We start from the raw sequence: 14,873 nt of genomic DNA, 5'->3' as shown, positions 1-14,873 counted from the left end.
TTAAGAGCATTAAACTTGTAACCTCCAAAGGTCACAACTTCGGAGTTCTTGTGTAGTGAAAGGCCCTGTCGACTTTCATTGTCATGTCATCAACTTTCACTCGCAAGAACAAAGTGGCACATACTCTGACATAGAGTATCTAAACTTTTCGATCTTTTAAACCACAGTTCTGTGTCTGCCAATATCACAGGTGTGGAAGATTTCCTCCAGTTGTTAGAACAGCAGTGCCCGTGGATGGAAGATTCGAGCACATCGTCCTCTCTTGCAATGCCACCTCAGACCATGCCATAATTTGGATAGAGAGAGAAGCTGAACGAGCCTTAGACGTAAGCAAATTCCCCATAACCCTATACTCTTTCTCGGGCAAATTTCATAAAAAACCCCAAAAACTGTAGGGTGTTTACCACAAAAACCTCCTGAACTTTTCCCCACTAAACCCACCAAACACCCAAAACGCCTAAAAAGTGTCTCAAATAAATCCCAAAAAATTTGAACTTTTTCCACAAAACCCACCAAAAAGTGTCTTTACAGTTGGAGGACCTTGTTATCTACCCAATTCCGTTTCCCCCTTATTTTCTCTGGGGCTCGTCTTCTCCTATCCTCCTCGCTTTTTTGGGGGTTTTGTGGGGAAACTAGGAATGGTAGGGGTTATTTGTGACGCTTCGGGGTTTGTGGGAAAAGTTTTTGGGGGTCCAGCGGGGAAAGAAAACGAAGTTCAGAGGAGTTTTTGGCGGGAAATGCCCAAAGTCCCCCCCCCCCCCCCCCCCCGGCCTTTTTCAATTTCTTTTGGGGTGGGGGTTTTGTTGTGTGTTGTGAAATTTACGCTTCTCTTCTTCCAAAACATCTCATCTACTCTTTCAACAACAGTTAATGCTTCAAAAAGAACGAACAATGGCGATCCCCACAAGCCAAAAAATGGAGAGGCACGAAACCCTGGCGAGAGACCACAACGAGGAGCACAGAGCTGCACTTCGTCGAGCAGTGACATTGGAGGTGCCCCATGCTTACTATCCATCGGTTTATGGCACGTTTGACGAAGGCTCGAGGGAGGTTGCAGAGGTTTCTTCGGCCTCGGCGCCAACGAGGGCGAGGATAAGTTGGGACGAGTTGATTGAGAGGGTGTTTGAAAAGGACGAGAGTGGGAAAATGGTAATTAGGAGAACAACTTCTGGTGGAAGTCCTTGATGTAAATTATAGGGTTAATTGCAAATTAGCTCCCTGTACAAGGAGTGTAAATGCTAATAATATGGTTTAGGGGGTATAAGTGACTACACGACGACCATAGTACGGTGGGTATATCTGTAATTAACCGGAAAATATATTGCGGTTGTATTTCCACTGTTCTTTATATTTATTTATTTTTCCAGTTGTTTTTTATGGTTTGTTGGCATGGTCTAGGACATTGCATGGTTGTAATAACACGGGGGGGGGGTTAATAATAGTATAGTGTACGTGCATTGCACGTAGACAAACTTAAATACTTACAAGAACAATTTTTCAAAACCGCCTGATTTTTTTTTTTTTTTTCCAAAACCGACTGTTTTTTTTTTATTTATCAAAATCGACCCGGTTTTGTGATTAGCAGGCTAATCACTATCTTAAATAGTCGGGGTTGGCAACCCCGACTATTTAGGATAGTGATTAACATGCTAATCACCCTTTAATTAGGATTTAACCCCCTCCTAAATAGTCGGGGTTGGCAACCCCGACTATTTAGGATAGTCATTAACCTGCTAATCACAAAACCGGGTCGGTTTTGATAAATAAAAAAAAAAACAGTCGGTTTTGAAAAAAAAAAAAAAAATTCAGGCGGTTTTGAAAAATTGTTCTACTTACAATGCACGAAATTATAATTATATTAACAAATGTACTATATACTATCTTTATCTTAGTAACATTAGGTTTCTATTATTAAGCTTCATTTATTTTTGTTTTTGAACTATTATCCTACTTTTTTTTAAAAATTAACGGATGGAAGGGTATTTCATTTCTAAAAAAAATAAATAAATGAATCACATAATGAAGTGAGTTGTTTAGATTATTATATACATATATATCTAATACTATTATAAAAGTGTGTTGTTATGTTAAAATAATTTATAAACTTACTAATTAGATTTATAAATAATTTAAATATGTTTCTTATTGTAGTTATTAAAATTTAAATGTGTAACAATGAATTAGGATAAATGTCATTTTTTGAGTAGTGATTTCCTTTCCAACTGAAGTTCTATGAAACATAGCACCAACCAAGTTATTTGGTCAATGAATAGTAATTTTCACTCACCAAATGAACATGAAGTACATAGTTATTCATGCATAACTGAAAAGTATACAACTTACTCTCACAACCATACTTTACATTTCTAGTCACATTATTACATAATACTGGATCTCCCTAACAAAATCACGAAGAAATTATCACAATTTCTCTCTACTACATCAAGTTACATAAACTTGAAGCTCATCATAAAATCAAACATATCAGACAATCATAATGAATGGATCCACCTTTGAAATTACACCAATCAATTCTAGATTGATGGAAATGAAAGTAAATAGATACATTTATCTTTCTTTACTTCCTCTCTTTATTGTTCACCAGAGCAAACAATGAAATTAGCCAGGATTGTAGTGGCTAGTTGCAAAGGTCAGGAGGTGGAGGCCGTTGTTGATGGAGTTTGATGTAGGACGGGAAGTATGAGAGAGATTGAGAGGGAGAGAGAGAGAGAGAGAGAGAGTAAGAGATTACACTTTGAGAGGTTTGAGCTTGATTGTTTAATTGGGAATGTGAATTGAGTTGTATAATGATTGAGGTATGAATGGTTAGAGTTTAATTTGTAGTTAGTAGGGCTATTAAATTGATGATGATATTTAATTGGCAGTTACAATAAGAATTTGAAGCTATTGCATAGTAGGATATGTTGTTACATAGTATAATTAGTACTACTACTACATAGTATTATTATATTGAGTTATTATTATATAATAATAGAGAAGGAGTTTAATTTCTCTCAGAATGCGAAATGTGCGTTGTGCGGCCAGATATTCAAAGCTCATCATAAGAGCGGCACCAACCATCTCAAACGGCATATTGAAAAACACAACAAAGGCCAAAATCTACAAGGTGATATCCGGCAGTCTATGCTTTCCCAATCATCCTCTTCAGGTACCCTCGGCAGTTGGAATTATGACGCTGCCCGAGCCCGGAAATGCGTAATCAGGTTTATTGTTCTTAAAAACCTTCCTTTTAAATTAGTAGAAGATGATGAATTTGAAGATTTATTTAGAGATGGTTTTTATCCTGCATTTACAAAATTTTCTCGTCAAACCTGTCAACGTGATATTTTAAAATATTATGTTGAGGAACAGGGAAAAATAATTTCTTATTTTAAAAATTTAAACTGCAAATTTTCTTTAACTTCTGATATTTGGTCATCTAGAGTGCAAACTGGTTATTTATGTATAACAGCACACTGGATTGATGAAAGTTGGAAAATGTTTAAAAGAGTTGTTTCTTTTATTGCAATTGAAGAGTCACACACTGGTATTAATGTTGCAAATTTAATTGTTGAAGAACTTATGAAACTAGAAATTGATCAAAGAATATTTACTCTTTCACTAGATAATGCAAGTAATAATAATGTAGCTGTTGATTTTCTGAAAATAACTTTGTCATTGCCATGTCATGGTGAGCTTTTTCATGTTAGATGTATCTGTCATATTTTAAATTTAATTGTTCAAAGTGCATTTTCTGAAATTAAACCCATGATAGAAAAAGTTAGAACAGTTACTAATATGCATAATGCTTCTGAAATGAGAATTAAAAGATGGAAACAATGTTGTAAAAGAAAAAATTATAAGCCTAGACTAATTCCAAAAGATGTTGACCATAGGTGGAATTCCACCTATGCAATGTTATCTGTAGCAATAGAATATAAAGAAATTATAAATGATTTTATAAATTTTTATGCTTCTAGTTCTAGCTCTGGTAGTGCTTATGGAATAACTGAAGATGAATGGACAGTTATATGTAAATTAAATGAGATGTTACAAGTTTTTTATGATGCTACTATGTTATTATCTGGTTGTTATTATCCAACTATTACTTTAGCTGCTTTACAAATTTTAAATATTCAAAAAAATTTTACAAAATATCGTATGGATGATATTTTTGGAAGTATAATTTTTGAAATGGAGAGTAAATTTAATAAGTATTTTAGGCCTATTCCTCATATTTTTGGTATTGGTGTTCTTATTGATCCATGCTTGAAGGAAATTGGCCTTCGAAGTTTGTTACAATCATTGTATGGTGGACAGATTATAGACTTAGATGATGGATCCACCCTTACTGCTACTACTCATTATTTAGCTATTAGAAATTATTTTCAAACCTTATATGATGAGTATGCAGCTAGATATGGTGTAGCTACACAACAGTCTTCAGCTTCGGCACCTTCAGCTTCGAGCACAGGTCGAGGTAAAAGTGTAAGTTTTGATAGGTATGCAATGGTAGCTGAACTAACTGGTGGATCTGGAACTTCATCAGGATTAGATGTTTCTGAAATAGATGAATATTTTTCTGCTTCTTTAGTTAGATGTCAAGGAAATGCTTTAGATATTTTGCAATGGTGGAAAGTATATGGATCAGTTTCATATCCTATACTTTCCACCATGGTTCGTGACTTACTATCAGTGCAGGTTTCGACTGTAGCCTCGGAATCCGCTTTCAGCACAGCAGGACGTTTGATCGACGACCACAGGACATGCTTAGATCCGTATACTGTACAAGCGGTGATGTGCTTACAGGATTGGTGGAGATACGAGAAGCGAACACAAGGCATCGAACGGATTGCTATGATTGAAGATAAATTTGAAGAGTTGGGACTAGCAGATAGATATAATGATTAGATAATATTCATAAAATTGTAATTTTTATTTCTTAGCTTTAAATTTGAATTAAATTATTTCGAAAAAAGTTGCAAATGATAGTGATATGGGTGAGTAGGTGCCAACCTAGTTGGGATGTACTCATCTATTGTGATGCGACGAATTTCGAAATAAATTTATACTTGTAAAGGATTTGTAAAGGATTTACCGATTATTAATAAAGAAGTTATTTTTATCATTTTTTGTACTTGTAATTTATGTCATTTCATTACAAGCTATTAATTAAATTTATGACATTTTTTATAATAATTTATGGTTTATGGTTTTGTTAAAATTAAAAAAAACAAAAAAAATTTCTAAAAAAAAATCAAACCGGGCCGGCCCGGTGTCCGGCCCGCTCAGGCCCGGGCCCGGGCCCGGACCCGGCCCGGACCACCCGGGCCCGGGTCCGGGCTTGGGTTTTGCCCGGCCCGGGCCCGCGTTTTCCGGGGCCGGGCCGGCCCGGCATGGACAGCCTAGAGGGAGAGAGAGAGGAGAGAGCAGAGGGAGAGGAGAGAGAGAGAGAGAGAGAGAGAGAGAGAGAGAGAGTAAGAGATTACACTCTGAAAAGTATACAACTCACTCTCACAACCATACTTTACATTTCTAGTCACACTATTAAATAAACTTGAAGCTCATCATAAAATCAAACATATCAGACAATCATAATGAATGGATCCACCTTTGAAATTACACCAGTCTAGATTGATGGAAATGAAAGTAAATAGATACATTTATCTTTCTTTACTTCCTCTCTTTATTGTTCACCAGAGCAAACAATGAAATTAGCCAGGATTGTAGTGGCTAGTTGCAAAGGTCAGGAGGTGGAGGCCGTTGTTGATGGAGTTTGATGTAGGACGGGAAGTATGAGAGAGATTGAGAGGGAGAGAGAGAGAGAGAGAGAGAGTAAGAGATTACACTTTGAGAGGTTTGAGCTTGATTGTTTAATTGGGAATGTGAATTGAGTTGTATAATGATTGAGGTATGAATGGTTAGAGTTTAATTTGTAGTTAGTAGGGCTATTAAATTGATGATGATATTTAATTGGCAGTTACAATAAGAATTTGAAGCTATTGCATAGTAGGATATGTTGTTACATAGTATAATTAGTACTACTACTACATAGTATTATTATATTGAGTTATTATTATATAATAATAGAGAAGGAGTTTAATTGAATTAATTTTTCTAATGGTAGTGAATGTAAATTGGAGGTGCATTTATTACATTTAATTTAATTGGTGGTTATGAGAAAGCTTTGAAGGAGTATGGTTTATGTATATATGTGTTTTATGTATTCATATATGTGTTTTTATGTATGCACATGTGTTTTAGCATGCCTTGGAGGGTATTTTTGGAAGAAATATTTTAACATGACAACACACTTTTATAATAATATTAGATTAGATTAGATAGATTAGATTATTACTACTACTACATAGTATTATTATATTGAGTTATTATTATATAATACTAGAGAAGAATTTTAATTAAATTAATTTTTCTAATGGTAGTGATTAGTGAATGCAAATTGGAGGTGTATTTATTATATTTAATTTAATTGGTGGTTATGAGAAAGATTTGAAGGGGCATGATTTATGTATGTATGTGTTTTATATATTCATATATGTGTTTTTATGTATGCATGTATGTGCTTTAGTATGACTTGAAGGATATTTTCGGAAGAAATGTTTTAACATGTCAACACACTTTTATAATAGTATATTAGATTAGATTAGATTAATAAACAAGTTTCTTCGCTATTGTTAGCATTTTCATTCTTTCGTCTCAATTGCCTTTAATTATGGCAATGTTTTAGCAAGAATGAATCTTATGCTGATGATTTGAGATGCAAATACAGTTTAGTTGAAGCTCCGAAACTCTAAGATAACACTAAGTAGATGAAGAGCATGAGGAAGCTTCTTTGTGGGGATTGTACTCTTGAAGTTCTGTAAGATAATTATCTATAGACGCTTTGAGATAGATATTTCAGTGTGAAAGGTTTACAAACTTTTACAATTTGTCAATTTCTGAAGAAATGAATCTCTAAAGGGGATGTCATTGGCGATCCTTTGGATCTTTGCGTTACATGAATCAACATTTTAACAAGCTTTTTACAATTTTCTATGCCATGATAAATCGAGGGATTGATTTCATAAATAAATTGGATAAGCTGCATAATTGGGGGAGCTTGTATGGTTGTTTCAATTGAATAAAGGATTATTTTCCCCCGATATTAGTACTAATAAATCTTTAATATTTGACTGAGCCCCTCAATTTATTGAATTGCTATTATGGCCCCCACATGTTTATAAGTTATCTGAAAATTAGTCCCTCAGACGGTCGGCTCATTGAAATTGCTATTCAGTCTCCCAATTTTTATGGGCTATTCGAAATTAATCCCTTCAATAAAGAGTCGGGGATTTAAATAACAAGTTCAGTGATTTGAGGGACTAATTTCAAAATGTTAAGGATTTACGGACTAATGTCGAAAAAAATCCTCTACCATCTGCACAAAAGTCCTTCCGTTCCCAGTAAATTCCCATCGTTTCGACTCAACGATGGAGGGAATCGAGCACCAAAATTCTCAAAATCTCGAAACTCTTCAAAACCCTAGCATCTCTCAACAAGATCCAGAACCAACAGAGGCCAAGCCCGCTGCTGCTCTCGATCGAAATGAGATCTTCAAAGCACTGGAGATCGTTGAGAGGGACGCCGTCGCCATTGCCGACAGCTACGCCTCCCTCTTCTCCTCGCTTCGAATGGCTCTCTCTGAGGTTCGATTCGTTAAACATCACTACAGTTAGATTTAGTTCGTCGAGAGCCGCAGAAAGCTGTGTTCGGTTTTAATTTTGATTGGTAACGTCAGAACTAGGGTTTTGACGAGTACTGAACTTTAAAATTCAATTTAAAAAAAATCGGTTTTTAATATTTGAGAACAAATTTACAGCATATTGTGATTGATAACCGGAAAGAAACAACAAAATCTTGCAAATGGAAAACACAAGTATTCATAAGTTGATTCTGCTGTATAGTTTTTGCTGGGCTTGTGTTTCAATTTCTGATTTTTACTGTATTATGACATGTTTTGCTGTTTATTCCTTGAAATGTTTGTGTTCTTTTGATGATATAATTCTAGTAGGTAAAGGGTACTCAAATAGTCAAATATTTCTGATAATGTATTAATATAAGAATTTGCACGTGCTTATCATCTTGATTCTATTTTTTTTGCCGAGAATCTTTGACACAACAACTCACATCATGTAGGCAACAAGTACGTCCGTGGAGAATATGCAGTGTTTCAGTGATGTTGTTGGATCCATACAGGAATCTGGTAAACTAACTCGGTGAACCATATTTTCTTGGCACATGTTAACCTTAATAATAATTATCTCGTCTATAGCTGCATACAAGAATCTCATAAGCTTATTTTGTGCACCATCTATATGTATGCTAAACTTGATTGAATAGTATAATTTACTACAAACTGTATAATTTTGTTGCAGATGATAGTGAGTTTAAACTTTAAACGATACTTTCATCTGGGTCTGTTTTTATATCACTGTTCTACCACATAAATGTAATTCTGGTTATTTTGTTTCTAAGTAGCTTCATTACTTGGTAAAACTTCTGTGTTTGTTGTTTGCTCTTTGTATGCTTGATTGTCAATCGAGCCCACCAAAGGTAAATTTTTCCTAAATGAAATGTACAAATCAACTTTTCTACAAAGGAAAGAAATAAATGGGACCAAAATGTTGGAGTCTAGGTTTTACTATTTGATTCATCGAGAACCTGGTTTTGTGCTTCTGACATTTCAACATCTGTTATTTATTTATTTATTGAATCTACTGACTTAAAATATCTTTGCAAGGATATTCTTTTCAAAATTATCAGCTAATATCTATTTTGCCTTGCAGCCCTTGATGCAGCAACTAAGGGAAACCGATACATAAATTCATGCTTGAGGTACCTAGTCCTTTTGGTTCATTTGAACCGTTAAATATGAGTAATGATGTTTAAAATGACCGAATTACAAGATTATATGATTCAAATGTTTCTTCCCAGGGGTCATCAGCACCAGACCAAATGAATGGCTTAAAACAGAATGTTGAACAAAAATATGGTTTGAAGCTTCTAGATATTGAATGTAAACTATTAATTTTGATCTAAATAGTGAGAAACCCTGTGGCACCAGTTTACTAGGTTCAATATATTCTTAACTGCAAACCTCAACAGTTTGCTATTCAAGACCGTCCATTTGTGCTGGAGAAAGAAATTATAAAAACTTTTGAAATTTTCTTTTAGGTATTTACAATAATATAGGTCATATTTAATAGTTTATACCTTCCATTTGAGTTGCAAAATATTATTTTGGAGGGATAAAATCACAATCTCAAATCTTAGATCTAGTCAATCTTATAATTTATCTTAAGGATATTATATGCTCGGGCTTTTAGGGTGTTCAAGATATATTTCAGCACAAGCAAAGTAAGTCTTACTAGAGCTGATCTAATCATGTAAAAAGTGTGAGTTCTGTTTTTTTTCCTCTTCCGTTTTCTAAGAATTTTAGACTAGCACAATGCTATGCTGTCCAATATATGTGTTAAGTGGCATTTAGTTTCAATTTGCTTCTTCAGAACCATCTGCATATCTTTCCTAGATTGATGTTTTAATATGATGGAGACATGTTCCACATAGGCAAGGCCCTTTCTGATGCAGGTGTATATCTCCCAGTATGCTGCTTTTCTTTTATGTATTACTGCTCCGGTTATGGATAAATTATGCCAAGAAATGTTCCTTAGCTGCTTGAAGATATGTTATTTGTGAACATTCCGATATAATGCTTGGAGGAGAAGGGTTTGAGATATTGGTGGAGTGCCCTAGGGACATCTTTAATTCAACAATGGTTTGAGCAGGGTTCTTCACTGTTCAAAAATAAAATCTTTCTTTTGTTTTTTGGTTAAGGTCCACTTGTCGTACTGCTAGAATTTTAGTTATATAAAATGTTTTTGCCTTTGGAATATCATACCAAAGACTTCTTAAGCTGGATATAAATGTGTTTTTCTACACATGGTTTTCTTTCTGTATTTTTTTGGCGGTTCTGTTTAATAGTCTTATCACATATATTGTTGTGAGTAATTTTGCAAGCTGGCTCCTTAAGGCTGAAAGATACAACATATATCACTGTGGTGCCATCTAAATCATGTAACTAGGATTTTTCCCCCTTTGCTAATTGTTCTTCTCTGTAATGCTTCCATATTTTGTATATTGCAGATTGAGTGAAGAATTGAAGGGCATGGAAACTCTTGCTTTGCAACTGTATCCTTTAATTTTCTTTTGGCTTCCCTTGGAGCTGTCTATTGCTACAACTTTATCCTCCATTTGACTCTTCTCTATATTGTTGTCAAGAGCCGCAGAGAAATGGGGATATGCTGTATTTGCCTTGTCCATATTACACGTTTGAATTATATTCCCTGTATATGACAGGATTACTGCCCTGTATTTTGCTTGTATAATAACTTATTTCCCTTTTTCCTTGTTACACGAATTCTTTCTCCAAACGCTCTTTCTGGGAGTACCAATAATGGTTTCATCCATACTGTTTATATTATTATGCAGTTTTCCTCTGTAAGTGACAGCTTTCTTAATTTAAGGTGCGGTACACATATGTCCTGTTTGCCAAGATTATAGTCAAATTTAGTTATTCTGTGCTTCCCCCATAATCGACATTTTTGTCTCTTCATGATTTTTGTCGTTATTTATATGATTTTTTTGAACGTTATTACTTTTTCAGTTACTCAAGATTTTCAGTTACTCAAAACTTTCATGGATATTGAGGTGTATATAAGTTTGCAGGGGATTTGTATTCTTCCTAACACATTCATAAGCTTGGGTTCATGTGCTTCTAAGGTTTTCTGAGAATATTTGAAATAATTCTAGACTGTTTTCGCAGACTGAAAGCGTCTAGGTCCTTTAAGTAACACTTTACTAATGTAACTATGTGGTAGGGGAGTTTAGATAAAATTCTTCTTGGTCAATGAGAAACTTGACTGGCTCTAGGTGTTATTATAATGTTGATGATTTAAACTCTTTTCGAATGCTATTAAAATTCATGTGTTTTGAACCATGTGTAAATTTCTTAGTTCTAACAACAGAAAGGTTTTGAGAAAAAATGTCGATGCTCTGGATTCAGCTGTGGACCGATTAGTTCGGCTTCCTTGAGGGACATCTGAAAGTTGTTTGGAGTTATGGAAGGCTAATGTAACTGGTAAGCATTTTTATTGTGCTATAGTATTTTGTGGCCTTTTCTGTGCACAAAATGGTCATGAATCTTTTTAAGTAATTCAGGTGTTTTTTTCTATGTGATATCGTTTGCAGGGCTTTATTTCTCCTGTATGTACGTAATATCACACGAAGAAGTTCCACAAAAGAACCAACCTGGCTAGATTCTGAGATGGTTTTTGCATATAATGATGCCAGAAGCTACAAGGGTTGTGAGAAGTTGTTTTTATTTGTAATTTTCATTTGAGACACTCCTATTGATGTCCTTTTCTTTACAAATATTAAATTTACCATAAACCACCATAAAACAAGTATCGACGAGCCAGATTTGAAGATTTTAGTTGATATTGTGCAAGAACATCTCAGGGATATTTGTTGGGGGTCCATTTTGGAACTTCGGGTATTTTACTAAATGGTGATTGTGTAACGCTTGATATCATGTTATAAATATTATATAATTCTTGTTATAGATGTATTTAGTACGCATGCTTAGTATTTGAAAATTGTGACAACATGCGTACCGTTAAAATTTTAATCCTCTTCTTAAATTCAATTTGTCTTAAATATTCTTCTACTCTTCTCCTGCCAAATACATCAAATCAGAGCTCCATTAACGAAAAATGATGTCTGTTTCTTTTTGGAACGAAATCGGATAGCGTTACTAGAAATCTAACTTGCATAGGATAATATAACTTGAGTAAATTTGTGGATGCACACTTATATTTCAAGCATTACTCCTGTCAGCTTCTATTTCATCTTATAATATTATTCATATTGATCAGATAAAAACATGAGGAATACACCCCCATCTTTTTTCTGGGAAAAAAAAGGAGCTTTGCTACAGGGACCCAAAATATGAGACCAATAGAGGGGACAAGTGAGGTGTCTTCCTCCTATTGGATAATGAGTTGGCCATCATTAATGATGGCCAACTCATTATCCAATAGGAGGGGGACACCTCACTTGTCTTCTCTATTGGTGCCATATTTCGGGTCCTTGAGGAATTTTTCTTTCAACAAATGTCCAAGATATGATTCATCTATTTCTATTTAAACCATAACTATTCAGATAAAAATATTAAAAGTAAAAGCTAAATATTATCGTTCAAATGGATTATAAATAATAGACACGCTCCTTAAGCATTGCTGTTCTGATAAAAATATTAAAAGAAAAAAGTTAAAATATTCTCCATTCAGAAAATGCCCTTCATATGAAGCCTTGGTGATTGGCCCTCACAAATCCCGGTCGGATCCCAGACCCGTTAACAGCGAGCGCCCAATTCGCCGCGTTATACCCGCCATTTTTCCGACCACATTAAACCCTAGCCGCTCTTCTCCCTCATCCTTCCCCAACCCTAACGATGGACGCCCTAACCACCACCGTCAATCAACGGCGTCGCCTCCCAAATCACAGAACTCGTTCTCTGATCCTACGATTCGGATCCCGATACACGCACCTCATCACCCGCCGGATCCGCCACCTCGGCAGTCCTCTCCTCATGTTCTCCGGCAATCCTCCCTCGACTACCATTCGTCCCTCACTCCAAGCTTTTCATCCTCTCCGTTGGGCCCACTCGTACACGCCCCCGATGGCCCTCTTTCCCCGACGGATTCCTCGACTACGCGGAATCCAGCGGAATATTCCTCCTGGGGATCTGCTACGGGATGCAGCTGATTGTGCAGGAGTTGGGGGGAGAGGTCGGGATCCGGGAGAAGCAGGAGTATGGGAAGATGGAGATCAGGGTTTCGGGAGGGGATTTGGTGTTGGTGGGTGGGTGGTGGGGTTGGGGTTGAGGAGGAGCAGGTGGTGTGGATGAGCCATGGGGATGAGGTAGTCAGGTTGCCGGAGGGGTTTGAGGTTGCGGCGAGGAGCGTGCAGGGGGCGGTGGCGGCGTTTGAGAATCGGGGCAGGAGGGTATATGGGTTGCAGTATCATCCAGAGGTATATGATCTTGAATTTTGATGCAAAGGAGGTAGCTTTTTCAAATTTAGGGTTAATTGCGGATTGACCCCGGAAGGGTCTTGTTTTGAACTTACCTAAGATTTTACTGATTAAGTTACAAAACTAGAAAATTAGTCTTTCTGTTAGGAATCTGAAAGTCTTGAAGGATAATGATAAATCTGATGGCTCTATTTATTGGGTCACGCTAATAAAACAACAAAGTATAGACAGTTTCTGCAATGCAAGAAAGTGAAGTTTGGTGTCCTTAGAGACTCATATTTCTCATAGCAATAGCAATTCAAGAGGAAAAGGACTCTGCACCTTGTTTTCTGTAGTAAAGATTAGTATAGAGTTTGTAGTCTAATTAGTATTACCCATATGGATCTTGGTTGGGCTTGCACGATTTATCCTGTTTGGATAGGTACGTAATAGGCTAATAGCGAACCAGCTAGTGGTGTGAGGGGATTGATAATATTATAGTGAATAGAAGTGGAAATGGATTATAGTTTGGACTTGTGAAGATGTGAATGAGAGAGATGTAGTGTTGAAGCTTGGAAGCTGATGGCTTCCTGTAGAAAAGTATAGTGACTCAGGCCCAGGGAAGTCATTGGGCTTGGCAAGAACTTGTTTCAAACGTGAATATTTTCTCTGTTAGTTTTAAATAGTTCAATAGTTAACCATGTGAAACTGATGACAAAAGATTGGTTTGTTTACTGATTGCGGGACTATCCAAAGGTGAAACTGTTGAATCCTATTTGTGAAAAATTGTAAACTAGTGTTTAGTAGTTCAATTTGTGAAAAATGTCATCTCTTTAATGATTTATTAGTAAACTTTCATTATTATTGACTCTTACCAGAAAAAAAAACAAGTAATGTGTCTGTTATGCTTCTTTTGGAGGATGAAAATAGGCTGCAAGCTTATCGAAAGCGGAAAGTATAGCCTAGCGGTGAGGCACTGCTAGGCTATTTGGGGCTTTAGTGGCAAAAAATGGCAAAGAGCGATCCACCTTAAATATGTATAAATGTTTCGAAAAAAAGAAGAAAAATTGAAGAACAATCTAAAAATTCTACAAATACATATTTGATGATAGGTAGAGATTGTAAGCATAAACTAACGTCTAACAATCACACAATATTAACAAAATACTGTACAAAATGAGATAGAGGAGCTTCGAAGAGGAGGTGGCGGTGCTTTGAAGAGAGGAGGTGGAAGTAGAGTTGGGAGTGGCAGAGGAGCTTCACGAGGAATAGAGGAGGTGGAAGTAGAGTTGGGAGTGGCAGAGGAGCTTCACGAGGAATAGAGGAGGTGGATCTTCAACAAAGAGAGGAGGTGGACCTTCGACAATAAGAGAATGATGAGAGGCAGTGGAGCTTCGATGAGGAGAGACGATGGAGCTTCGATGACGGGAGGTGATGAAACTTTGACAACAGAGGTAGTGGAGCTCTAACAAACTTCGACAACGAGAAGCGGTTGCGATTTTGTGTTAGGGTTTCTTTTTAAAGTTTGAACAATAGAGAGAGGGAGGATTGGTTAAAGAAATGGGTTCTAAGTTTAAACGGGTAGGGTTTGTGTCGGGTACAAAAAACCCATTTATTTAAGAATTTGGGTTGGGTTTGGGCCGTACAAACTCGGTAATTTGTATTTTAAAGCGATATATACTGTAGTAAAGCGCTTTGAAGTGCTTTTTAGTGCTTTTATGCATTATGGCTGCTGTTCCAAG

The 14,873-nt window shown here is 36.1% G+C and overlaps 3 protein-coding genes across 3 annotated transcripts in view; all 3 read left to right on the top strand.

The window, feature by feature from the left end:
* Positions 1-1,374, top strand: part of LOC109819594 — a 7,014-nt gene extending 5,640 nt beyond the window's left edge. Inside the window, 2 exon segments of the mRNA XM_020385367.1 lie at positions 191-326; positions 868-1,374. Of these exon segments, the coding sequence (XP_020240956.1) occupies positions 191-326; positions 868-1,185 (454 nt within the window). The 3' untranslated portion in view covers positions 1,186-1,374.
* LOC109819585 lies at positions 7,445-11,680 on the top strand. Its single transcript, XM_020385355.1, has 6 exons — positions 7,445-7,706; positions 8,197-8,263; positions 8,847-8,895; positions 10,204-10,248; positions 11,085-11,197; positions 11,308-11,680. The coding sequence occupies exons 1-5, from the start codon at positions 7,491-7,493 to the stop codon at positions 11,149-11,151; spliced, it is 444 nt and encodes a 147-aa protein (XP_020240944.1). The 5' UTR covers positions 7,445-7,490; the 3' UTR covers positions 11,152-11,197; positions 11,308-11,680.
* Positions 12,802-14,873, top strand: part of LOC109819579 (GMP synthase [glutamine-hydrolyzing]-like) — a 7,628-nt gene continuing 5,556 nt past the window's right edge. The window contains 1 exon segment of the mRNA XM_020385345.1: positions 12,802-13,152. Within this exon segment, the coding sequence (XP_020240934.1) occupies positions 12,934-13,152 (219 nt within the window). The 5' untranslated portion in view covers positions 12,802-12,933.

This window comes from Asparagus officinalis, chromosome 1 (genome assembly GCF_001876935.1).
Source record: "Asparagus officinalis chromosome 1, Aspof.V1, whole genome shotgun sequence".
Classification (NCBI taxonomy): domain Eukaryota; kingdom Viridiplantae; phylum Streptophyta; class Magnoliopsida; order Asparagales; family Asparagaceae; genus Asparagus; species Asparagus officinalis.
This window is presented reverse-complemented; position numbering and strand designations above follow the sequence as displayed.